The sequence below is a fragment of the Macaca nemestrina genome, chromosome 6 (assembly GCF_043159975.1).
Source record: "Macaca nemestrina isolate mMacNem1 chromosome 6, mMacNem.hap1, whole genome shotgun sequence".
Lineage (NCBI taxonomy): Eukaryota > Metazoa > Chordata > Mammalia > Primates > Cercopithecidae > Macaca > Macaca nemestrina.
This window is the reverse complement of record NC_092130.1, coordinates 103,177,691-103,204,045: the sequence shown is the minus strand read 5'-3', so window position 1 is coordinate 103,204,045 and position 26,355 is coordinate 103,177,691. Positions and strand designations below refer to the sequence as shown.

Here is a 26,355-nt window from a genome sequence, read left to right as displayed (position 1 = left end):
CCGATCTCGATAGCAGCCTTCCTGGCATAACTGCCTCTGTCTCCTAGACTGGTCTTTGTAAAATGCAAATCTGATGGTGTTACTCCCCTGCTTAAAACTCTTCCAGGAACTCTTTGTGTTCCAAGCCCTCCATGCGCTGGCCTCTGCCTTCATGTCCAGCTTCCCCTTCTGTCCTACTTTCTACTTCAGGAATCACAGCCTGGCGATAATTAACTGTCATTCTCCAAATGAGCCATTCTCTCACTGGTCTTCATGCCTTTATTTGGAATTCCCTTCCATTCACAGGGTCCTCTCCATGTTCAGAGATGCCTTTCCTGAACTGTTACTCCTTCTCCCATTCATACAGAGATCCTTGTGCTCACTTGTGTTTGTTTAACCTCTTCTCTTCCTACTAGGCTGTGAACTCCATGAAGGAAAGAAAGGATAGGTCTCATCATCTTCATACCATCTGTACCTAACGCAGTGCCTGGCACACATCAGGTATTTGTTGAATGAAGGAAGAAGAGAAAATAATCTAAAAGAGGTCATCATATTCACAGTCCTTGAACGTGGTCATTTCTTCAAAGGACTCAATGGATACTCATGTGTAACTTCTTAAGGCTTCACTGTAGAGTTAGTTGTGAGCAGATGGTCACGGAATCAATCAATGCACTGGGCTGTCTCTTGTTTTCTGCAGAGGCTTTGCTGTGGGGGATGCAGCACTGACCACAGCGGCAGGGCTTGACGGGAGTTAAGAGGGAAGCATGGGCTTGACTCCTGGTTCTTCCTGACCCTCCAGATCACTGTATAATCAGGGCATTTACCTCTCAAAGCCTCTGTTTCCTCATCTATAAAATGAGGATGATGGTTTCTACCTCATAGGCCAATTGTAAGCAATTAATGAGATAATTCACTTAGAATGGTGCTTGGTACATTCAAATGCACAGTACTGTTAATTAAAACACAAAGGGTCCTCTCATGGCCATTTTTATCCTTATGTGTTCCCAAGCAACCACATTAATAAACTGGTAAATACTACTGTTTTTTCATTAACGCCTTCTCTTAGAAAATGAGAAATTTAATATTTAACGTGAGTTAATACAGTGCCTGATGTCCCTTTATACCTGAGATAGCTTCAGTAACATCTGTATGGTAGGAGTTTGATGACAGTAAAATGTCTGCCATGGTAAGGTTTGTAAACAATGTCGAATTGTATGGGACCATTGAAAGTTGGTGAGGGGAGGGAGGGAGGGAGGTAGAAGAGGGAGAAAGAAACAGTGAGGGGAAAGAAAGGATAAGGCCGGAAAAATGAGCTCCTTCCTTTTAAAGCCATGGCTGCTTCTGCCTAAAGTGGATGGGAATGAGAAAGGAGTCCCCAAGTATGCTCTCCTTTCTCCCTGCAGGGTTGTATGGAAAGATGGGTTCCCCAGAATGGGGATGGGCCATTAGCAGGATGTGAGTAGTGTGAAACCTCCCCACCCCCACTTTATGATGTGTTTCAAAGAGACACATCCAAGGTGCTTTTTGGCCCTCAGCTCTTGATCTGGATTAGATGCAGTGTTCCTTGTCAGCACCAAAGTTTAGATCCTTTTCTGCCTCCCTCTCCCCTCCTTTTTACAAACATGTTTTCAGATTGCCATTCCTGGTGGCATGAATCTTTCTCTCTCCTGCCCATTTTTATTTGTCTATTTATTTTCCATCTTCCTCATGCTTTTCCTATTTCGACTAAGCTCCATGTTGCTTTGTTTTCCCAGCTTTCTCTGCTTGCCCCGTCTCACTCCGCAGCCCACTGCCATTGTTTTTGTTTCTCTCCCCACCGAGCCCTCTTCCTTTTCCTTTCCTTTCCTTTCCTTTTTTCCTTTTTTTCCTTTTTTCCTTGCTTTGCTTTGCTTTTTTGAGATGGAGTTTTGCTCTTGTTGCCCAGCCTGGAGTGCAATGGTGCGATCTCGGCTCACTGAAACCTCTGCCTCCCAGGTTCAAGTGATTTTTCTGCCTCAGCCTCCCAAGTAGTTGGGATTACAGGTGCCCGCCACCACGTCCAGCTATTTTTTTTTTTTTGTATTTTTTAGTAGAGAAGGGGAGTCACCATGTTGGCCAGGCTGGTCTTGAACTGCTGACCTCAGGTGATCTGCCTGTGTCGATCTCCCAAAATGTTGGGATTACAGGTATGAGCCACCGTGCCCAGCCCCTTGTGTCCTTCTTTCCCCTCTTCTGTAGGCTCTTGGAGCCGGGGCTGACTGACTGCTAGCTGCTCCTTCCATGTGCCCTGCTTCTCTAGTTTCCATTGGGGCTTCAAGTTTTCCATGCTGTGACTGGGCTGGCTTTTTTCCTGCTTTTGCTTCGATTTGAGGAGAAGAGCAACTGGACCTGAAAGTGCTCTATAGTTTAACAAAGGTGACGGGAGCCCAGAAAAGAAGAGACACGACAAGGGAGGCTGGGGATGCTGTGAAGTGGGCGCTGAGGAACTTCAGGGAGAGTTCATTGATTCTAATCCTGACTTCTTTCCATAAAGGCTCTTCCCAGTCCCTGGGGGAGGAATAGGATTCATTTGGGGGTCAGACTGTTGCTCTTCCCCACTAGTAGCTTGGGGGAGTGGGAAAGGTATTGGATGGAAGGTGACCACCAGGGATTTCTGGTCCAAGGTTAGCTGTGTGATAGAACCTAGATCAAGGTTATGGGTCTTCAGTTTCCTGTAATGTAAGGGGTTTGGTCCCGATGAGCTCTAAGGTTTCTTTCACATCTCTAAATTGTACATTTCTTTTTTTTTTTTTTTGAGACGGAGTCTCGCTCTGTCGCCCGGGCTGGAGTGCAGTGGCCGGATCTCAGCTCACTGCAAGCTCCGCCTCCGGGGTTTACGCCATTCTCCTGCCTCAGCCTCCCGAGTAGCTGGGACTACAGGCGCCCGCCGTCTCGCCCGGCTAGTTTTTTGTAATTTCTGAATCTCTGCTTTTCTTACTGAGGATTCCCAGTATCTTGCAATGAGCATTACTTGGCAGAGTATTTAGCACTCTTTTTTTTTTTTTTTTTTTCTGACAGAACTACAAGTTTATTTATTTTTATTTTTTATTATACTTTAAGTTCTAGGGTACATGTGTTACAACGTGCAGATTTGTTACATATGTATACATGTTCCATGTTGGTGTGCTGCACCCATTAACTCGTCATTTACATTAGGTATTTCCCCTAATGCTATCCCTCCCCACTCCCCCCACCCTACAACAGGCCCCAGTGTGTGATGTTCCCCTTCCTGTGTCCAAGTGTTCCCATTGTTCAATTCCCATCTATGAGTGAGAACATGTAGTATTTGGTTTTTTGTTCTTGAGATAGTTTGCTGAGAATGATGGTTTCCAGCTTCATCCATGTCCCTATGAAGGACACGAACTCATCCTTTTTTATGGCTGCATAGTATTCCATGGTGTATATGTTTAGCACTCTTATTTAAGAGTGGCCTGCTGTTATGTGTGCACATGCGTGTGTACTGCACTGAGGATAGAGGGTGGGAGGAATGTTCTCGCACAGGTGCTGGCCAGATGAGAGGGACAAGGGGAACTGTCCCCAGCTTTTATCCCTTTGTACAAAGGAGAGGACTTCCTGTGGAACACAAAGACTTGGTGGTCTATCATGAAATAAGAATGGATAGTTATGATCAGGTTATGCCCAGGGGTAATCAATCCATGGAGACTTGGGTTGTTTGTATTCCTGATAGTCTTCATTTTCGTTTGGGATGTTCAGTGCTGTTAGTTGGCCCACAATAACCTTTAGACAGCACTTGATTATAAATCTGTAGACCTCAAGTGCTAAATAATAACCATGCGATGTTACCGTCTGCATGGGTTCAAGCTGAATTTGAAGTTGATAAATTGTAGTCTTTACTGTGATGCAAATGTAAAGCTTGTTTGGGCCATGAACCATAAAAAGGGCTTAGAGGAATATTTTCTTAGATCATTAGTGACTTTGGTCACTAACAGAACTTAGTTGTCTTCCCATAAGACAACAGAGGGTATCCTATAGTCCTTAGAGGGGCTTTAGAGATCTTTTCTTATTAGATAAAAGGAAACCTTTTTTTTTTTTTATCCAAACAAGTATTATGAGGAACAATATGTAAGCTTGATAAAACTTTATTATTATAAATGTGTTCTTTAAGTTTATTGCATTTGTCAATTCAGTGGAAAAATGACAACCTGGCACTTCAGGTCCTCTCCAGTGTCTTAAAATTTGGTAAATAATAAATTTAAGTGGATGACAATCCTTTTAGATTTAATATCAGTTGGAAACGTATTTCCCAAATGAAATTTAAATGGAATGTTTACGAACTCCCAACATCCTCGCATTACAACTTAGGGTTCCCCTGATCTGTTTGAAAACCGTTAATACAGAGAATAAAAATAAACTAAGCATAAATCCAAGGAACTAGAAAAACAAACCAAAGCAAAAATATAAGGGAGAAATTAAAAAACAAAGCTGGGGCTGGACACAGTGACTCACACCTATAATCCTAGCACTTCAGGAGGCTGAGGCGGGCGGATTGCTTGAGCCCAGGAGTTCTGGACCAGCCTGTGCAACAGGCAAAACCCTGTCTCTACCAAAAAATTAGCTGGGCGTGGTGGTGTGTGCCTGTAGTTCCAGCTCCTCAGGAGACTGAAGTGGAGGATCACTTGTGCCCAGGAGGCCATGGTTGTGGTGAGCTGAGATCATGCCACTGCACTCCAGTTTGAGGTAGTGAACAAGGTCCTGTCTCTAATAATAATAATAAGAAATAAGAAATAAAGAAATAAAAAATAAAAAACAAACCTGGGGCTGGATGTGGTGGCTCATGTGTGTAATTCCAGCGCTTTGGGAGGTTGAGGTAGGAGGGTCATTTGAGGCCCAGGAGTTCAATACCAGCCTGGGAAACATAGTGAGACTTTGTTTCTCCCCTCCAAAAACAAAAACAAAAACAAAACAAAACAGAAAAAAAAACAAATAATAATAAAAAAATTAACTAGATGTGGTGTGGTGGTGGTGCCTGCAGTCCTAGCTACTCAGGAGACTGAGGTGGGATGATCCCTTGAGCCTGGGAATTTGAGGCTGCTTGAGGCTGCAGTGAGCTATGATCATGCCACTGTACTCCAGCCTGGGTGATACAGTGAGAACCTATCTCAAAAAAAAAAAAAAAAAAAAAAAAAAAAAAAAAAAAGAAGGAGAAGCAAAAAACGAGCAAATAGAAACCCCACAAAATCCAAATCTGCTTATGTAGGCCCCCCAATTTTAAAATATATTGAAGCAATTAATCTAGAATTATATACCAGATATTATAGATTCTGGACACTGAAGATTAGATAGTTCTTTAAGTTCTTTAGCCTCATTCTTTCTCAGACGAAATAAGCAAAACAGAAAAACAAACAAAACACACCATCTCCTAGTAGTGCTTGTTCCTCCTAAGCTGAAGCAATCCTTGTCATCTTTGGACATCTCTGTTCCTTAGAGGGCTCTCACTGTGGAGCTGAACTCTGTCCCCTGTCCTTCCCCGTATTGTTTTGTGCTCTTCCCTTGGGGCCTGCAGAACATGTCTAATCCCATGTCTGCATGATAGACCCTCAGATATTTGCAGTGGTGACTGTTTGCCCATGACTCGTCTCTTCTTTAGCAAAACAGTCCCAGTGCCTTCAATTGTTCCTCATATGACAGCATGCTTTTTGCATCCCTTTGGCATCCTTGTCCTTTTCCTCTGAACGTGTTGTCAGCTTTGTCTATATTTGTATTAAAGTATTCCATGGCCCAGGTGTGTCTGACAGGTATAAAGCAGAGCTTGACCATACTCACTCTTAATGGAGTTACTAAATTTTCATCAATATAGGGTAGGGCAGGTTGCTCCCTCAGTGACGCTAGTGGATTATTGATTAAAATCCCAACTTGTGTCTAACTGTTAAACTGCTTCCTTCTTGGTTTATGTAGTTGATGATTTGGGGGCCAGTATAGGGCCTTTATTCCTAAAGGATTATCAGAATAATGCAAGAGTGATTACAAGTTTTCTTATACCCAAGCCAGTATATTTACCACTATGATCTGCTGCTTAAAGTGCCAGATATTTGTTTTCACTTTCTAGGAGTTCTCTGTTTCCATGGAATCTGTTAAGTTAGGGGTTTGAAAGGGAAACAAGCTAAGGGGCTTTATAAAGCCTACTTCTGGTCTTGTGAGGAATCTGGAGTCATTTGCTGACCTCTGTTATGAATTGTCTTTTACTCAGTTCTGCTGTGTTACAGAAACAAAGGCAATTTCAATTTGATAGTGGTGAATCATTCCATCAAGGATGAAAGTCATCTAGATTTTAAATTTATATATATGTGTCTGTGTGTGTATGTGTGTATATGTGTGTGTGTGTGTGTGTGTGTGTATGTATATATAATTTTTTATTTTTTGAGACGAGTTCTCACTCTGTCACCCAGGCTGGAGTGCAATGGCATGATCTCGGCTCACTGCAACCTCTGCCTCCTGGGTTCAAGCGGTTCTCTTTTCTCAGCCTCCTGAGTAGCTGGGATTATAGATGGGCGCCACCACGCCTGGCTAATTTTTTTGTATTTTTAGTAGAGATGGGGTTTCACCATGTTGGCCAGGCTGGTCTCAAACGCCTGACCTCAAGTGATCCACCTGCCTCAGCCTCCCAAAATGCTGGGATTACAGGCATGAGCCACTGCACCCAGCCTGTGTGTTTATATTTTTTGAATTATTGTGTTTAATGCAGAGGTTTGAATAATGGGTATCTTTTACAATTATTAATATATGCATTTAATTTATGCTAATTATTTCTTTGGGTAAGTTATTTTAATTGTGTAATTTAGATCTTTGATATCCTTGTCAATTTTTTACTTACTTGTTCTATTAGCTATTGAAACAGGCAGGCTAAAGTTATCCACTGCGTTTGTGGATTTGTCTACTCTATCGGATTTGTTAACTTTTGGTTTATATCTTTTAAAGATGTGTTATTAGGGGCATACAGATGTAATATTATAATATTATCTTATTCAACTGACTCTTTTTATGATGAAAAATTTCTTTTTCCCTAGTAATATATGTTGCTTTAAAGTCTACTTTGTCTGATATTATTTTGTCTGTGCTAGCTTTTCCTTGGTTAGTTTTGCATGGATGTCATTTTACTTTTAAGCTGTGTTATTTTTAAGGTATATCTCTTGTTGGCAGTGTACAGATATTGTTATTGTTTTTGGATTAAAAAAATCCATACTGGCAGACTTGGTGTACTATTTGGAGTAGTCTATCTACATTTAATATAATTGCTGAAATAGTTGGATTTATATCTACATATAGCTATTTGCTCTCTGCTTGGCACACATGTTTTATTTTTATGTTTTTTGTTTCTCCTGTCTTGTTTTCTTTTTGATGAATCAGCTATTCTTATTATTTAAGTTTCCCCTCTATAACTCATTAGTTATGCATTCTTTTGGTGGCTACTCTCAAGTCAAAATATATATAATATATTATAAATATAATAAAAGTACTTTTTCAGCAATTTCCTAATATGGCTACATACTTTAATTTCATCTACCTTTTACATTATTGTTGTCACACGTTGTAGTTCTACAAATATTTTAAACTCCATGACATTATAATATTTTGTAAAACATTTTCTTATATATTACACAAAATACGTGCTTTTATAATTTTGTAAAATTGTTTATATATTTGATATATTTATTCACATATTTACCTACTCACTATTCCTCATTCTTTCCTGCATTTCCATGTTTCTGTTTGAGATCATTTCATTTCTTCTTGAATAATGTCTTCAGTATTTCTTTCAGTGCTGGTCTGTTGGCACTGAATTCTCTCAGTATTTGTCTTAAACATTTTAATTTCAGTTTCTTTTTTAAAGATATTTTTGTTAGACATGGGATTTTCTTTCACCCTTTTACAAATATTACACAATTGTCTTTTGGCTTCCATTACTTCTCTGAGTGGTTCTCCTGTCTGGTATTTTGTTACATTTTTGTCCTCATTGTTTCCATGACTTTTTATTTGTCAGCCCTTGTTATTCCTAGTTGTTTTCAGCAGGACTGTTGGCCTGTGTGGTCTATTTTATCCTATCTGGAGATGGATGCCTACTCTAAAGGCTATTTCTGAAAAAATGTCTTATAAGTCTTTTAAGTTATTTTAGTTAACCTTCCTTTAAAAAAATGGCATTGTGATACTTCCCCCTGGATTTAACCAATTTGTATTTACATGACTGAGACGATACATCTGAATAATCTTGATATTTTAAATTATATAAAAGTCAGATGCTTTTAAACATGCTTCAAATCAGTGGTTCTTCAGTTTTTTGATTCACATGTTCTTTGCGTACCCTTCTCAGAATCTGTGACTGATAGACAGACTCCTCAGATAAATGCCCAAAACTGCTGCATACATTTTCCAGAGGATTAAGGAACATTTCCCCCTCACCGTATCTGTCCGCAGATTTCAGGATGGGAACTCCTACATTAAGAACATGAAGCAAAGACTGAGTTAAATGAAAAGCTGTAGATAAGTCACTAAATATTTGCGCATTTGCTGTTTGTTCACTAACATGGTGGGGAGAAAATGTACTGAGCCTGGCACAGAAAGATGTAGATTTGATTTCTGGCTCTGCTCCTCACTAGATCTAATATTTTCAGTGTTCTCTTTAATAAACAAGGTTCATAATAATACCTCCCAGGTATTATTGTGGGAATAAGACAAGAAAACACACAAGAAAGCACTGTATAAATTGTGATGTACTGTACACATAGATAATATGTATAAGTATATAGATATATCGATGTCTGTATTTGTAGATATGTGCACACACATATAAGAAATAATATTTGCATTTCCACACTTTCTTTTAAAGAAGTACTTCAGCTCCACACAGTAATTTGAATAAAATACTTTGTGCCCACAGTGCTTCCTTTGGTACCACGTATGCTGTTGTACTTGAGAAACTGTAAAGAGGATAACCTAACTTGGAGGTTGGGGCAGAAATCAAGAAACCTAATATTACACATCTGGCTCTGAGATCCTGAGCTAGTTAGCAGTAGTACCTATATTTGTATTTACTTACCTATAAAATGGAATAATAACAATGCATCCTTTTCTTTTCTTTTAACTTTTCAAGGATCTTAGAAAGTTCAATGCACTGTGTTCTATAGGAAAGGCTCTGTATAGATTTTTTTTATTATTGTAAAGAAGACAAGTTTCAAATATTGACTACAAATCAAATTTGATAGTTCACATAGCACTATATTTTAGGATAATGGTTTTCATGGCATGTATTAGTAAACATTGATTATCAACTTATTTTTACCTTTATTATGCTTCTTTGCCTAATCATCCCATATAAAGGCTGTGTATAATACTAGAATCCATTGGAAGATAGTTTATGTCTTCCTGTCAAATAAAAAGGTGACAATTACTATTGAAAAGTATTTATTAACTTCCCATTTTTGCCTGTTACTATAAAAGCTAGAGTTCATAAACTTTTTTTGAATCTTTAGATGCCTTTGAGACTATGATGAAAGCCATAAACCTTTCCTCAGAAAATGGACATATATGCACACACAAAACCAGTTTTGCTAATAATTTTCAGAGGTTCTCAAACTGTCTGAAATCTGTATTCAGATTCTTCCCTTGGTTAAGAAACCCCACTATAAAAAGATGTATCCTTTTTTCTCATTGTCATAATTTGAAAATGCAGTATTTGTTCATTGCCCACTCATGCCGTATATTTAAGAAACCAGAGAGTTAAGGTGTTGTTCAGCAAATAGCATTGTTATTAACAAAGTGTAATTATATACAGATGCATTGTTTATAGTGAGAGGGAAGAAAGGGAGGAAGAGAGAGAAAACATGAGTACAAGAATACCCAGTGATTAGGCTAATACAGCCACTCAATTACCCAGGTTATTAGAGACATTGATTAATGAAAAAATGTTTAGAACATGCAAACTAGTGTTGACAGCCATTTCCACTTTAAATACCATCTGGAAAGGAATAGGAAAGTTGGATGAGATAGTTTAAGGTGGCAAAAACATTTGCTACCTTTTTGGTTCTCTGGGAAGAAATCCACAGATGTCACAGCATGTCAGCAGAAGGCTTGGTCTTTGAAAATTATTGAGTTTTACAAGTAGAATTTCTCTAGAGGATGCTTGATGGTAAAAAATGTTAGTTTAATTTACCTGATTCTTTGTGTGCATTTACATTGAACTGTGTTTATTATGATTATAGTCAATTCAGCTCTTCTGCTCTACATTTGTGATTCCTGTTTTCCATGTGACTTGGCCTTCCAAGGTTTTATGGGAGTACTGATGAGTATTTTTTATTTGGGCATGATTGGGAAAGAGGTGATACACCTTCACTATTTGACGGGGAAAGGAAATGATTCCGACACTGATTCCAACTGGTTCACTTGGGAAACTAAAAATTTTGATTTGCCAAAGGCAAAGTTTATAGGTGAATTCGTATGTGAAACAGAAGAGGGAAGACTAAATTTATTCAAATTGAAATTTGGTTTGGCCACTAACAATGTTTGCATTATCTTGCAATAGACTTTTATAAAAGTGGGCAACAAATTTCAGTGGCAATGGAAAAAAGTGAATTAAATCAGTGAGGAACTGTTTATGATCTGTTAACACAGGAAATAATTCCAAAGATAGTTTTGGCAAGGTCGGGGTGAAAATGATCCTCTTAACCAGCACATATGGTGATAAAAGTTGATACAAAATTTTTGGAAAGAAGTTTGGCAATTTATGACAACGTGTTCATATTTTTGGAAGCATTTCTAGAATTGTATTCTAAAATAGCATCTCAAAGGATAAAAATTACTTAAAATGTTTATCAGGAGTTGTTTAAAATGTTAAAAAGTCAGAAGTACTCTTAACGAACAATAGATGAATATTTAAGTAATCATGGAATTATAGAACATCAAACGCTTGGTGGAATACAATTAAAAGGGGTGCCAAAGATTGTAACAACGTGGAAAAATATTTTTGATAGAAGAGAAGAAAGCACACCAGTATGTATTAATGTATTATGCCATGAGTATAACTGTGTAATAATTACCTGTGCATATGAATAAAGACTGGAAGATAATAGGAAAAATGAAAAAAGGTTGATAGTTTAGGATCATATCAATGCAGATGAAATCTAAATACCTTTAACTGCTGTTATTTATTAAATAATGAAAACTTTTAAACAGTCTTCTAATTTTATGCTTTTATGGATTTTTTGTTAGATATTGAATTAATTAGAAATTTAATCATTTGGTAGAATGCATGTTTTTGCTCCTAATGGATAGCTATTGTTCTAAAACCGTTTATTGAATTGTCCATTCTTTCTCTGCTGATTTGAAATGCTATCTATTATTGCATAATTTCCATGGGTACATGTGTCTGCCTCGGACTTTGCACTTGTCTGTCTCTATGCTACTATTACTCTGTTTAAATGACCCTGGTTTTATTGTATGTTTTGCTTTGTGGTAGAGCAAGCTTTGACAGTCCAAACATTCTCTCTCAACAGTATCAATTCAATTCTAGTGTATTTGTTCCTCCAGATGAACTTTAGAATAAGCTTGTTGAGTTTCATTTGAAAAATGGGTTTTGACTAGAGTACACTAAACTTGTTGATTAATTTGGGGATATAATTTTGCCTAGCATGCTTCTTATTGTTTCCAGAAATTTCATTGGCATATTTGAGTGTTTTATATTTTGGAAATAGTTTATAGAAACGTGAGAACACATCTCTATTGCTTCTGTGTAGGAGCAGAGTGATTCTGATATTTATGCCAACAAATTTATTCAGGAAAGTTTCTAGTTTTCAATTGCCTGAACAAAGAATGCAATTGGATCCAGATGAGGAACTGAAAGAGGTACTCTGGAATTCTGTACATTGGAATTTTGTCTTTGTCATATATGAAATTGGTGGCCTTTTAAGAAGAGTAGCAGATTTTCAGTGGCCTCAGTGATTAGAAAGATCCCACTGTTACCCAAAAAATTGCCACCTGTGGTTGGCTATTTAAGCTGTACTTGCATATTCTTTCAACTTGCATATTCTTTCAGAAGACCGCTCTTCCTGCTGATCTCTTAAGTGCTTTATCTAAATCCATCTCCTTTGAGCTTTATCTGCGTTTTCTGAATGAAAATGTTCTTGTTGTTTCATCTTCATATTTTCGTTCCTTGTCTTCCTCTCCTGCCCATCCATTTCTGTCTAATAGGGTCTCTCTGTTGGTTTCTGTATCACCCCCTCTTTTCCCATAGCATGTTTATCCAGGTCTTTCTGATGTTTTTCTGGTTACCATATAAGAGACTCTTTTTATTGCTGAATCTCTTCTGAGTGTTAGGACTTCTGGGCATCTCTCTTTAATCTCCTTAATGGGCATGTCTTATTACTCACATAACTTTTGGTTATCCTTTTACTAGCGTAAAGCATGGCATGGTTCTTGAAAGGCAGGCGTGATGAATTACAAGACTGTAATGTTCAGGGCTGTATTGCATTAGAAAGGGTTGCAATTAAACTCTCATAAGTTGTAGTCCTTGAACACCCAACCGAATATAATAGTAATATGATCATTGTTTTGAATAGATGCAGATTAGATATCCTTGTGATCTGTGAAAAGTTTTGATCTGTTTATATAATTTGTTTTTTATTTTAAAAAAATCACGAACAGGTCAGGTTAGATCTGCCTGTGGATAGTTAACAGTCTTTTTAGCAACCAGGAACATGACTAAAGCAAGTTGTTCTTCCTTTTTTAGGAAATGGAATTTCATCTGAGTTTCCTCTCTCAGTCATGTTAGACATTTGTTGTTTTTTGCTTTTCAGATCTCCTTCCTGAACTTTTTTGGAAGCTATTGTATGGTAGATTTTTCTTGGCATGTTGCTTTTCTATTGATTACGTTTATGTGTGCACATACACATGCATGCTCATATGCAGAAAAAGGGCAATTAAAACTGCCAACCAGTGACTTTTCAGAACTCCGTACTTTGTATTTATACCATTTCATAATTTCAGATAACTGTGTGTGTGATAGGTTGCAAACCACTAGAAATGCATAGCTTTTTGTTTATTGTAAAAAATTGAGATTAAATAACCATGTGGCTACTAGAAAACCCTGCACTGATTTTGTTTTTGATCCTGATTGGCTTAACTCTTAGTGTCCTATGAAATGTCTTGCTGATATTTGTCAGAGGCAAATTGATGTTAAGGAGTCTGTGTAGGCTTTTCTCTGTTCACCTTCTCCTCTATCACAGGGTAAAGATATCTTGGCGAACAGGTTTGTTTTTGTTGGGCAAGCACATAAAAGCCCAGATGCTTCTCCACGCCGGGCCAAGCTCTGGAGGCCCTCCAAAGTGGGCGACCCTTTCCGCCTCCAGGTTTCCATTTCCCCGCCACTCCCACAGGCTGGGCAGAATGCGCTCTCTCTCTGGAGGCCCCACTTTGTATTGCTTTTTGTGTTTTGGGTAGGGAGTAGCACAAATCCTTCAAAGCCTCTGGGGTCTGGAGATGACCTGGCAGTCCCTACCATAGCTGCTGTTCCCCTGGGTGCAACACGGCTGCTATAGCCCCTCCGTAAAGCCTCAGGATGACAACATACCTAAGAGCCCCAGCCTGCTGCCCCACTTCCTTTGCCATTAGTCCTCAGAGGATGCCTCAGTGACCTGAGGTGGCAGCTCCTGTCCTTGAGACCAAGGCATTTTGCAGGGCTTTGTGCCAACCAGAAGCTCTTAAGAGAAAGTGTGAGGAAACAGCACTTGGAAACCCCTCAGAGAAGAGAAATAGCAAATGGAAATAGCATAGCAAGGGAGAGGGAGTAGTCCTATTTATTTGGCAATGTTTGTAAATATTTAAGATTCTTACAACTGACTATGGTCTAGTACAGGGTAAGGCCAGAGATAAGAATAATTATCATGAACTTTTGTACTAATAATGGCATTTTAGGTACAGGATAAAAATTAGCTCAAGCCATGATGTTCAGCTGGTAGAAATTCAGAGTAAAAGACTGCTGGGTGTGGTGGCACATCCTTGTAGTCCCAGCTACCAGGGAGGCTGAAGTGAGAGGATGGCTTGTGCAGAGGAGTTTGAGACCAGCCTGGGCAACATAGTGAGACCCTGTCTCTAAAAATAATTTTTGAAAAGCAAAAGGCAATGAAGTACCACACTCCTACATCTAGTACATTTTAGAGAAAGAAAAATTCTTTCCTATGCCCTGAACTTCTTTAACTTTAAAAACAGAACAAACCAGCTCTGATACCCATACCTAATACATCAGGAAGCATCTTCCCTAATGTCAAATGTGTTGTTGTTGGAAGGAAGCACTCATGCTATTTGAACTCAACCACGTGAAGTGAATATAACAAATGACACTGTTATGGACCCAGGCCCTTTGTATTGTGCTTTCTTAGAGCCAGGACAAGGAAGTGTGACAATGCCCCGACTTATTCCTTTTTCAGGGGCAGATGACGGTCTATGCGAAGTTTGACAAAAATGTGTATCTTCCTGAAGATGCTGAGTTTTACTTTACTTATGACGGATCTCATCAGCGACATGTCATGATTGCAGAGCGCATCGAGGATAACGTTCTCCAGTCCAGCATTCCAGGTGAGGTGTCCTCTTTGTTGTGTGACTGGGAAACTGGTCTGCAAATAACTTCCCTCTAGGGATGTAGGCCAGGAAGAGAGCCAGGAAGAAAAAGAAAACAGTGCTGCAAGGTCAGGAATGTGTGTGCCTGTGTGTGTGTGTGTGTGTGTGTGTGTGTGTGTACATTAGGAAGAACACTCACATCTGAGATTCTTCCAGCTGTATCTGCTGCTTAATTAGGAGTCTTAACTTAGACCAGGCAGACTCATCCTATTGACTGCACCCAACTTTTATGGTTGGGTGTGCTTTGGATGCAATCAAATGGAGGAAACACTGTCTATTGAGTATCACCTCCTAATCACCGCCTATAACCTCAGACCCATTGCCAGGGTTGGCTCAGGCAGAACTGACATTGACAAAGTTTGTCTTCTCTCTTCCTCATTCTTCTGTGGGCAGCCTGGCAGTTACAGGTCTGCCTCTCCTCTGCTTGCTCCCTTTGGTCATTGGGGTTCTTTCCTTGATGCCCTGTCCATCCAGAATCTTCCTTGGGGTATCTCCAGCTCCAGAACTTTCTCTCCCCATTATCAAAATGCTTACATTTTGAAACCTGTAATTTCCCTAGTTGTCTTCTTGATAGATGATAAATTAATGCATCCTGTTCATATATTGTGATGAGCTAATAGCCCTTCTTGATATAGTTGTTTTATATTTTTATTGGTATGTGGGTTGTGCATTTAAGGGTCATCAGGCTTTAATGGTAGAATTAAAATGTCATTACCTACAGGACAGGGAGGGCATTTTAGAATTCTTTTTTATTGATTTGGTTTTTCTTAACTGTGGGTCTTTCAGGTCCTTTTATTTTGGATCATAAAGAGACTCTTTAATTTTTCTTAGAGTTAAGATTGAGATCATTTTTAAAGCAATATGTTCCTATGTGCTTCTGTAACATATCTGCTACACGTGGAAAGAAGGTAGCCAGTGAATATGCAAACAACACAGACACAGTGAGAATTGTAGAGAAGTGCAGATACCTCTTAGCTCTCCCTGGTCTTGGTCAATGAATTAATCTGTTGTCCAATTTCTGAGACCATCGGTAATTTTAAGCACTTCTCTCTTTAGCCCAGTAATCTTCATCATTAAAAAAAAAAAAAAAACCAAAAACAAACAAAGAAACAGTCAAACCAAATTAATGGGCCAGTCATGGTGACTCACGCCTGTAATCCCAGCACTACAGGAGGCCGAGGTGGGAGGATCACCTGAGGTCAGGAGTTTGAGACCAGCCTGGCCAATGTGAGGAAACCCCATCTCTATTAAAAATATAAGATTAGCTGGGCATGGTGGCCGGTGCCTTTAGTCCCAGCTACTTGGGAGACTAAGGCAGGAGAATTGCTTGAACCTGGGAAGCGGAGGTTGCAGTGAGCTGAAATCGTGTCACTGCACTCCAGCCTGTGAGACAGAGCGAGACTCCATCTCAAAACAAAAACAAAAACAAACCTAATTCATGGCACATAGTTACTTCGGCTGTTGGTTGCTTTCCCTCTGCCCTTTTGCTCTGGCTAATGTTTTCCCTACCTTTAGTTTCACCCTCTTTTCTTGGTTTTCTCTTTTATCAAGCCCTTATAGAGAAAGGAGAAAAAATAATAACTAAAGTGCCACTCTTATTTTCAAAACTTTTAATCTTTTCCTTTACTGGCATGTGGTGGTGACTCCTCCTCCTTCCTTAGGAGAAAGAGAATGTAATCTTTTGTTTATATTGTGGTCTACTTAAAAGTGAGGTTTCTTGCCTTCATTTTAACAGAATCTAGAGGCAGGTCACAGTTTCTATTTCTGAACCTTGAATTTCCCTGGTGACAGCTTTACCAGGACAACCTTTCAAAAATTTGTAAGAGAGATTTATTTAATATTTACTGGGTATATGTAGTCTGGTGGGAGGTGGGTGCATTCTGTGCCTGTACCATGAGACCACTTTTAAGAGTCAATGACAAAGTGACACTAGTTCTCTTTCAGTGAACTTAGGATGCTCTTGTTCCTTGAAGCCCTAGCTGCACAGCCTCTGGGGAAAGTCTTTGGAGAATAAGGCAGAGGAGGAATGACTTGTACCTGTTAGCCATTTGATTGGGGGCAACAGGGTGCTATGGACCAGTGGTAGCTGAATAACTCTTCTCAGTCCAGTCATGATTATCATGATCATAGTGATATGGTGCCATCAATTCCTGAAAATTCTGCCAAGGGCAGCATAAAAATGTACCTGGGTAAGAGCTTCCCAACTCTGGCAATATAAGAGAGTGGGACAAAGAAGAGGAAGAATGGAGGGAGGGACAAACAGCAGGATTTGGTGACACTCTCAGGAGAAATATTGAGAACACCTACAAGACAAGACACTTATCAGAAGAGGGGGCAGTGAACAACAACACACACACATATATATGTATATATATTTTCCCTTTTGTTTTCTCTTGGGTAGTCTTCACCCACCTTTACTCACATTCAAAGGAGCTCTATGAAATTAGGGCAAACTTGTGTAATTGTATGGTGCTATCTTATAAACTTATCGCTTAAATAAATATGTAAAAATATGTGACTCAGGAGTCACATATTTTTGGAATATGTGAGTGGAAAAGAGCAGAGGACTTGAAGACAAACACAAATTCAGGGGTCAGGGTAGGAGTAAAAGGTTAAAGGAATGCTGAATAGCAGTGTTTGGTAATGATAGAAGAACAGACGCTCAAATGCTCAGAGCTCATAAAGGTAAGTTTTAAAATCAGGAGTTACTGAAAGAAGATGGAGTCAGCATTAGTTTGGCCCACGTGCTTGGCAGTGTGTAAGGGTAATGGGCTGGCTTTCCTTTCCACCTTGTTCTCCCGGGGCGTGTTGTCTGCTTAAGCTGTGAGGTAGAGCTAGCACATTGGACCCCTGTGAGAGCATCTCCTACAGACTTGGGGTGAACTGTTCACTGTCTTGTTGTCCAGGCCATGGGCTTCAGGAGACGGTGACGGTATCTGTGTGCCTCTGCTCAGAAGGTTACTCTCCAGTGACCATGGGCTCCGGCTCAGTGACCTACGTGGACAACATGGCTTGCAGGCTGGCTCGTCTGCTGGTGACGCAGGCCAATCGCCTCACAGCCTGTAGCCACCAGACCCTGCTGACCCCATTTGCCTTGACGGCGGGAGCACTGCCTGCCTTGGATGAGGAGCTCGTGCTGGCTCTGACCCATCTGGAATTGCCTCTAGAGTGGACTGTGTTGGGAAGTTCTTCACTTGAAGGTGGGTCATCACCAGAAAATTCAGATATCCCCTGTGTGTGTCAAGTTCAGAATGTTCCTTATGCTATACTGTCTGTTCCCCTGGGCAGGTTTTCCTGCCCACATTTTACCTGAACCTTGCTGTGATGTGAAGGGGTTCCCTGAGGTCCTGAGCCACTCATCTCTGGGCTGGCTTATGTGACTTGTGCCAGGAGGTGTGCAATAAATGGAAAGGCCTTGTCTCAAGTGGGGAAAAGACTGTTTCTTTATGGTATGCTCTTGAGTCAGCTGCTCTGGGCTGTGGCTCCACTTCCCTTGGAAAGTTTTCTTGCTATGGGAAGAGGACATTGCTGCCCCATTTCCAAATAGGTAGGGTCACTGGACAAGAAAGCTCACGTCGCCAACTTTGTGAAACACTTAGAAGACATGTGACAACATGGGAAACATAACCAATGAATTGACATCTTTGAAAATGTCAGTGTCACCGAGAGCATTTGTGGTACATTTGTACTAGGTTTTGGAGTACTAAAGACCAAATGGACTCTGAATACCAAGTATTTGGAATCTGCATAGGAACAAGGCTATAGATGTTATATATAGGCCCATACTAGACATGAGGCTAAACTGATCAATAGATGCTTTTTAAAAATGAAAAAATAAAATCTTCTTTTGAGAGCTGGGGTCTCACTGTGTTGCTCAGGCTGAACTTGAACTTCTGACTTCAGTGATCCTTCTGCCTCAGGCTACCAAAGTGCTGGGATTATAGGCATGTGCCAACGTGTCCAGCCAATAGCTGCTTTTTATTGGTGATTACAAGTTATATATAATTTTATTGGAAATACACAGATGTTGTTTTGTAATTTATTGAATACAACACATATTGGTTTTTTTTGGTATCGTTCCTGTGTCCTTAGCTTTGTAGTCAGATGATGCTGTTTTTGAGAGTTTCTGCTTCCTGATAAATTCTAGTTGTAAGTTTCAGGTTGGCTTAAATTCGATCATGGATGAGATTAAATGCACTACTCTGGGTAAAGGGGTGTGAGTTTTATAAACAGAATTATAAGGCCGTAAGTCACAAACCAAGAGGATCTCTGTTTCTTTCCTTTAATCAGGGTCACACTAAAACTCTCCTGGGCACTTAAAGACGTCTCTTGTTTTTAAGACCTTGGATAAGGGAAGTCACAAGTCTAGTCCAGCACCGAGCCATGCCTGAATCCTGTGTGCTGCACTCTCCTGTGTGGTGGCTGATTGATACCTATGGCGTGGGCTCCCTGAGGGTGTGGGTGGTGTTTGTTCTGCTCGCTATTATCCCCAAGGACTCAGCAAAGAGATATGAAATATAAGGGGGAGTTGCAGTGATGATACTTGAAAGGTCTTTGGATACAACATTCATTCATTCAACAAATACTTTTTAAAATACAGTATTAATAAAATATTTTAAATAAATTATTTAATAAATGTGCTGTACATTTTTAATTTCTACAATGAGTCACAGTAGTACCTGCTTCATTAGCTGGTTTAGAGACAGGGTCCTCTTGCTCTGTTGCCCAGGCTGGAGGATGGTGGCACAATCATAACTCACTGCAACCTCAAATTCTTGGGCTTATGTGATCCTCCTGCCTCAGCTTCCCAGGTATCGAAGATTACAGGTGTGTGTCACATGCTTGGCTAATTAAATTTTTCTTTTCTTTTTTTTTAGAGACAGAGTCTTGTTGTATTTCTCAGGCTTGTCTCAAACACCTGGCCTCAAGTGAGCCTCCCACCTCAGCCTCCCCAGTAGCTGGGATTATAGGCACCTGGCTCAACAAATGTTTCTTAAACTCTTGCTATGTGCTAGGCCCTTTTATACAGGGGAATTGCAATAGTAATACTTGATCGTCTGGAGATACACCCTTTCTATCTCACATATGTAAGTGATAGATGACATGTATGATCTATATTAATATATATAGTATATATAAATTTATATATCTATGATATATATTATCTATATCTAAATATTATATACATATAATGTTTTCTGGCTAAGAAACTTCATTTTCTTAAGTCTCTTGGATTTCTAAAAATATTTCTAACTATAATTTTGGAGGGTGGCTTTTTCCGGGCAGGGGGAGCGCGGATCCATTTTGACAAAGACACAAAGGTTTCATGATTTCCCTTAAGTAAAGGAAGAGCATCACAGCCTCATGCAGGGGCAGAAGCAGGTCAGTCCCACAGCTCCTCCTCAGGCCAGCAAGTCTCAGCACAGCAGCTTGGTGTCTACAGCAGTTTAATTTGTGCCTCTGAAAAATTACAAATTGTTGAAGGTCATGGAACCTCATAACTGCACATGAGTAGCTTAAACTAAGGGTCTCCACAATGGAATTCATGTTACCCACATTTTATTTATTTTTCATGCCGATATTTAGAAATACGTTAATACTCTCTAGTATTTAATCTGTGGATTGCCATAATACAAGCATACAATTTTCCATGCTGGGCATGCCTGCTCAAAGTTATTTTTGCTGGTGGAGATACATGAAAAAGTAAGTTTGGAGAACACTGAGCTAAACCCCAAGTTGTCAAGGGTCATCCTATTGCCATTTTCATTACTATTTGGGTATACATTCTTGTTTGCCAAGCTTTTAGCTGTCATGGACTTTGATTTATCTATATTTTTATAACAGACAGATTTATGTCACGAGGAGGTCCTTTCTGTCCCCGCTGTCAGTATTTATACGTAATATATGTATTTTCATGAGAGAAAAATTGGAGCAGTTTCTTTTCATGGTAAAACACTTTTCTATTCTAGTGTCCTAGTTGTTAAGAATGTGTGCTGTGGAGCCAGGTTCAAATCCTGACCTTGTTACCTCCTGGCTGTGAGACCTGGGCAAGATATTTTAGTTCTGGTGCTGCACATTTTTAATTTCTACAATGAGGCATAGTAGTACCTGCTTCGTTAGCTGGTTGTGATGATTTAATTAGATAATGTATGGTAAGACCTCTAGAAGAGTATCTGAACATATTAAGTTTTCAGTAAGAGGTGATGTTGGTATGTGCATGTGAATAAATTTTCATATATAGAGTGTATTGTATGTACTTATATGTGCATAGGTAGAAAGCAGATACAATTGGTTTGGACAAATGAAGCTAAAGGCAAAGTATAAAATCCTGGCATTTAAGTAATTCTTTGCAAATTTCTAGGAATGTTTCTAGACTTTCTCTAAAGGCAGTTTATAGTATTTGAGGTAACATTGTCTGCAGCCTAGACTTGTAGTGTAGCTTTTTTACAACATCAGTGTCAAGCGACAGGGTTAATGCTCATGTTTGAAGCTGAATTTTAATCTGAAAGTTATGACCATCTTATGAGATTTCATTCAGCCCGCCATGTGTTTAAATCTCTGTGTCTGCCTTTTCACACCTCAGTTCTGTCAGGTATGTATGTAGGGGCTCATATATGGATAATGGCTAAGTTTAGATTGGCAGGCCTTAACAGATGTATTTATCAGTACATTTCTGTCAAAATTATTCCACATTAAAAAACAAATTGGGCAGTTAGATGAGTAGATTGAAATATAAATTCTTCTGTGTTTTAATTTTGTACTTCAGAAATTGTATTAGATACTAGGTAGAAGGAAAACGTGGAGTTTTTATTGTATTTACTAAACTAAGTAGTTGGACATAAATTAATCATTTTATAGTTGGGAATAAACAAAAGTATTTGGTGAAGGACTAACATTGATGCCCTAGATTAACTGGATTATATTAGATTTTTACAATGCACACGTATACTCTATGGATGTATTTTGACTCATTGCCTATTCATAACCATTTGGTGGGCTTCTACTAATCTTGAGCTGTTTGGGTTTGTTTTTTGTTGTGCTTTTAATTTAATAGAGTTTTAATCTAAGCAGTTTAAAAACTCATGTGCTTATACATCTTTTTTAGTATACATATTTTATTTGTATTGCTTGTCTTGAGGTAGATAAATTGTAATAATGATGTGAGAAATAAACTGTGACATTGGACCCACTGGAAGTTATAATGTATTAGTGGCAGTGGCATCACAGGTGGAAAACAATTTCTTTCCTAGCAATTATTTCTTCCAGTACTTGTCCAAAAATTATTTTAATACTCAGTGTTCACTCTTATTAAAAATTTTTGGTGTTTATTTATTTATGATTTATTCAAATATAAATAGATCTTACCGAATGAGTATTCATTGATTTCTATAATGACTTTGTCTTGGAAGAGTGATCAAAACCCTTCTGCGACACATTACTGTATTCTTTGCATTTTGTAATAAACTTCTTATTTTTTTTACCTTGTCAATCATTGAGAGTTATGAGGAAGGACTGGGAACCTGGAAAAAGGCCAGAGTCTGAGTGGAGCATGGATCTTGTAACAAAAAGCAGAGCCTTCTTTCAGCCCTGTGTCTTACCCGTCATTAGTCACAATGCAACTTCATTATGTGTTCGAGGAAAGGAAATATCCCAGATTTTATTTAATTTTAGACCATAAATAAAATTGGATTTCTAGTTCATAAAATTATGACCATTCCTTTTATGAAATAGCATTCATAATAGTGCCTTGTTCAGGGTCTCAGAAGCTCAAATTTGGAGTAAAGCATTGAATAGTAATGTAATTATTCAACAGAATCTCACAATTTAATTTAATTTTTTTTTGTTTTGAGGTTTTTGCTTGTTTGTTTTTTGGGCAGAAATCTTTTCTCAGAGATTTGTATAATTTTGACAATTAGGTTAACTGGGATAACACATTCTGATGTTTTATGTGTTGATGCTCAGATGACTTTGGAGTTGAAAGCCTCCCCGACCTTCCTGCTCCATCAAACTACCTTCCTTTACTTGTGTTCCCAGTAGCTTGACATGTCTGGCAAGCACCAAGCTTGCCAGCACCAGTGAGGGGATGCCATGTGGGTAAAGAACCCAAGGGGACCACAAGTGGCATCTGCAAAGACAGATGGCATCATTCCTGTGAACACAGTAGCTTCTCTCCTAACCTATGGAGTAGGTCGAGCTTGTCCTGGTTAGGTTTTCTAATTTAAGAGAAAAATAAAGCCTAGATCCTTAAAAAAACAAAGAGGTCATATAAAGAATATTTCTCATATATGTTTACACTTACAAACAAATATATAACAGTTTGGAAGACTCAAGATATTTTTTGCCAGAGTAAATTACTATTATTTTGAAAAATGAACTTGGACTCTTCCAGTTGTCTAGGTAAAAGTAGTTCATAGGATCAAAGGTCTCCTAACAAGCAGAAGTTCTTCTGCTCATTATGGAACAGGTGGATTCTTTGTTATATCAATCATAAAAAATAACCAAAACTGTTTGTTTATTTATTTATTTATTTATTTTGAGACGAAGCCTCACTCTGTTGCCCAGGCTGGAGTACAGTGGCATGATCTTGGCTCACTGTGACCTCTGCCTCCTGGGTTCAAATGATTCTCCTGCCTCAGCCTCCTGAGTAGCTGGGACTACAGGTGTGTGCCACCGTGCCTGGCCAATTTTTGTATTTTTAGTAGAGATGGGGTTTCACCATGTTGGCCAGGCTGGTCTCGAACTCCTGACCTCAAGTTATCCACCTGCCTCGGCCTCACAAAGTGCCAAACCTGGTTTTGTAAAGGTGCTACCGTGAATTGAATCTGCAGGGAAAAAATATTAAAATATTTAACAAAACAAAGCATTGCCTGGTAGATTGCTTTGTCAAGTTTAAGAGTTAAGCTTTTCTCCTGCCTTTGTAATTGGTTCTATGAGTGAAAGAAAATTTTAAAGTAAGCCAATTGAACTTTTGGAACTCTTCTACAGGAATGTTTTGGACTTAAACACAGCTGATGTATTTAGAGGATCAGCTTCTCATTCTCATTCTGTGGGTCTATGGTTGGTTGGAGAGCTGTCCCCAAAGAAAACCAACTAGTGGAACTAGTAGAACCCATTGAGGGTGGCTTAGAGAATTTAATATTTTAATTATTTATTCCAAAAATCAGATTAAGAGTACACTCCTTAACTTGCAATAGTACCAATAGAGTTATAACAACCACAACAGATTTAAACTTGAATCCAGAAATTAGAGAAATGATTCATTAGTTGCAAGGACAAATCCAAGTACAAGTCACAGCATAATGAGTAGTAAGTTAAAGGAAATATAGAAAACCTTGTCACGGCCCACACGTATAATGTATAGGTAAAGTAATGTGATGCTTTACTATGGAGAAGGGTCGTTAGTGTAACGCTCTGCTCTTGCCTTAATAGGGTCTTCATAAATTAGTTCCTTTTGAAGGAGAATGTTTGTTTTTCTATGCTTTACACATAATGGAAAGAAAAGGAAAAGAATTGCAGAGGCCCGAAAGACTTTAGAAGAAAGTTTATAAGAGTTAGGGTTATCTAGCAGTTCTTTTTTTTCCCCTAAATTTATTATTTTTTTAATTTCAGCAGCTTTTTGGGAAACAGTAGATGTTTGGTCCAGCAGTTCTTAAAATGTGTCTTGATTGTTTGGTGTTCACTTAAGAAGTTTAAAAAGCAGTTTTAATATTGCTTCTTATCTGCAGGAAAAGCCATTACATAGGAATTAACAGTTCATTACAAAAGAGTGGATGGGAACTACTCATTTTATGTGACAGCCACATCTTGCTTCAAGTCACATACCCTGAACTTTCTAGGCAACAAGAGAAGGGAATGTGTGGCCTAGCAATATTTGACAGAGAAAAATATCTGTTTCTCTTTCTTTGAATAGAGAAAAGAGATCTGTAGCCAGTAGGAAGCAAGATTTGTTTAATGATTGAAATGGAGCGTGGCTTGTGTTTTTATCTTTGAATACTGTCTGCTGGCCGTAGATATAGAAAGAAAATAGAGCAAGGCCCCAGAGCCTGGCACTGTGGGTTGGCCTGATGACTGCACTGTGTCCGGGTCTTACTAACCAGAGAAGGGTAAACTGATTTTATAAGACTTACTTGCTGGCCCACAGACGAGGTGAAATGTCAGCTTTGTTACTCTGCTGTAAAGCTGTGTACTGGATGACAAGTTTGAAATAACATTAGCTGAAACACCAGTGGGTAGGAAACCCATAAAGGACAGGTTTATTACAAAATACAGGAAATACAAGTTTCTGGGTTTTTGTTTTTTAATTTTGAAATCAATACATTATGGATAACAACTGATTCTGGGGTTTTGTATGTTTCTCTTGGAAATCTTGACATTTTTCAAGGGATTGTGTACATACTCAGTATTGCTGTCTGGCCTTCTGTCACTTCTGATAGTATCTAATTAGACAAACATCTCTACATCTTTTCTGACATTTCAAGCTGGTAGTATACTCTTTCTGTTGCTAAGGCAACTCACTGGATGAATACTAGGGGTGGAGAGAATGTTCTTTAGATCCTATGGCACTTGTTACGATGGTAAATTGATAAAATTGTTTTACAATCCTCAGCACTATATATATATATATGTATATTATTTGTGAAGTTTTAAATCCTTAATTTTAAAATATCCTCTTTGTTTTACCTTCCTTTTGTAGTTTTTAATTTTTGAGGAATGTGTTTTCTGGCAGTAAAGAATTTAATATAGAATTAAACTTCTAAGGAAAAGGACTCCTCTCCCCCCAATCATTTGAATTCATTTTTCAGTTTAAGTAGGTAAACTCTTATTGAACACATTCTCTGTTTAAGGTACTACATGTTCAATAAGAAACAGCAGCTTCAACTCTTCCTTAAAAAATAAGCTTCCTACTTTTGTCTGGCCACAATGGCCCTCATACTGGAATAGAGAATTACGCACTTACTCTCACTTCTGGGAAATAGAATGTAGAGTTGGATTCAGGTCACTTTCTCTCCCTCAATTATAATTTTCAAGAACAAAAAATGTAAAGGGAAGCCAACAGCCTACCCTAATGTGCTTCCCAAAGCATTCGGGACTGTAGAAGGTTTTGAAGTCCCGTTCTTGGCTTACCTCCTCTGGGGCTTTTCTCCTCTTAAAACGTAGCAGGATGCATATAGCAGTTTTTGCTTGCACGCAGGGGATTAAAACTGAATTTAAAAAATGACAGTAACCAAGGAATATCTTCATAACCTTGAAGGAAAAACTTAAAATTTTGCTATTCTCATAGATTTCTTAATAGGATTTGAATGCTGGCAGTTGTCCTTGTACTATTTTATCTACAAACCAAATGAAACATTGGTTTGTAGAGAAAACACTGGTTTTAAAACTAGCGATGTTTGGAGGTTAAAATCCCCACGATTGAAAAAGTTGGGTAGGAGAGATCTGGGGAGCACAGTGAGGCAGGGAGTCAGAAAAGATGGTACATTCTTAGGGAAGTGACTAATTGTGCATCCTGTTGCAAAGTCCTCTTTACTTGGCCCAGTGTTGTTTAAGAGGCCTTGTCTTGACTCTCTCAGATATAAGCCTTGGTGTGGGGATGAAGCTGTATAGATAGAAACCTCAAAAAATATTCTGTAATCCTACCCTAGGTCCCCACATACCTACTGTCCTCTTCCACACCTATAACTGCAGTTGCTTTACTTTGCAAGTTTGACATGAGAATGTATGTGTGCTGTGAGTAGC

At 38.8% G+C, this 26,355-nt stretch overlaps 1 protein-coding gene across 3 annotated transcripts in view; it reads left to right on the top strand.

Annotated features, from left to right (window-relative positions):
- LOC105475154 (Rho guanine nucleotide exchange factor 28) overlaps window positions 1-26,355 on the top strand; it is a 311,081-nt gene that overhangs the window by 112,133 nt on the left and 172,593 nt on the right. For all 3 annotated transcript variants that reach the window (XM_011730182.3, XM_071098819.1, XM_071098818.1), the window contains exons 3-4: window positions 14,430-14,577; window positions 17,526-17,819. In XM_011730182.3, the coding sequence (XP_011728484.2) occupies window positions 14,430-14,577; window positions 17,526-17,819 (442 nt within the window). The remainder of the gene's footprint in view (window positions 1-14,429; window positions 14,578-17,525; window positions 17,820-26,355) is intronic.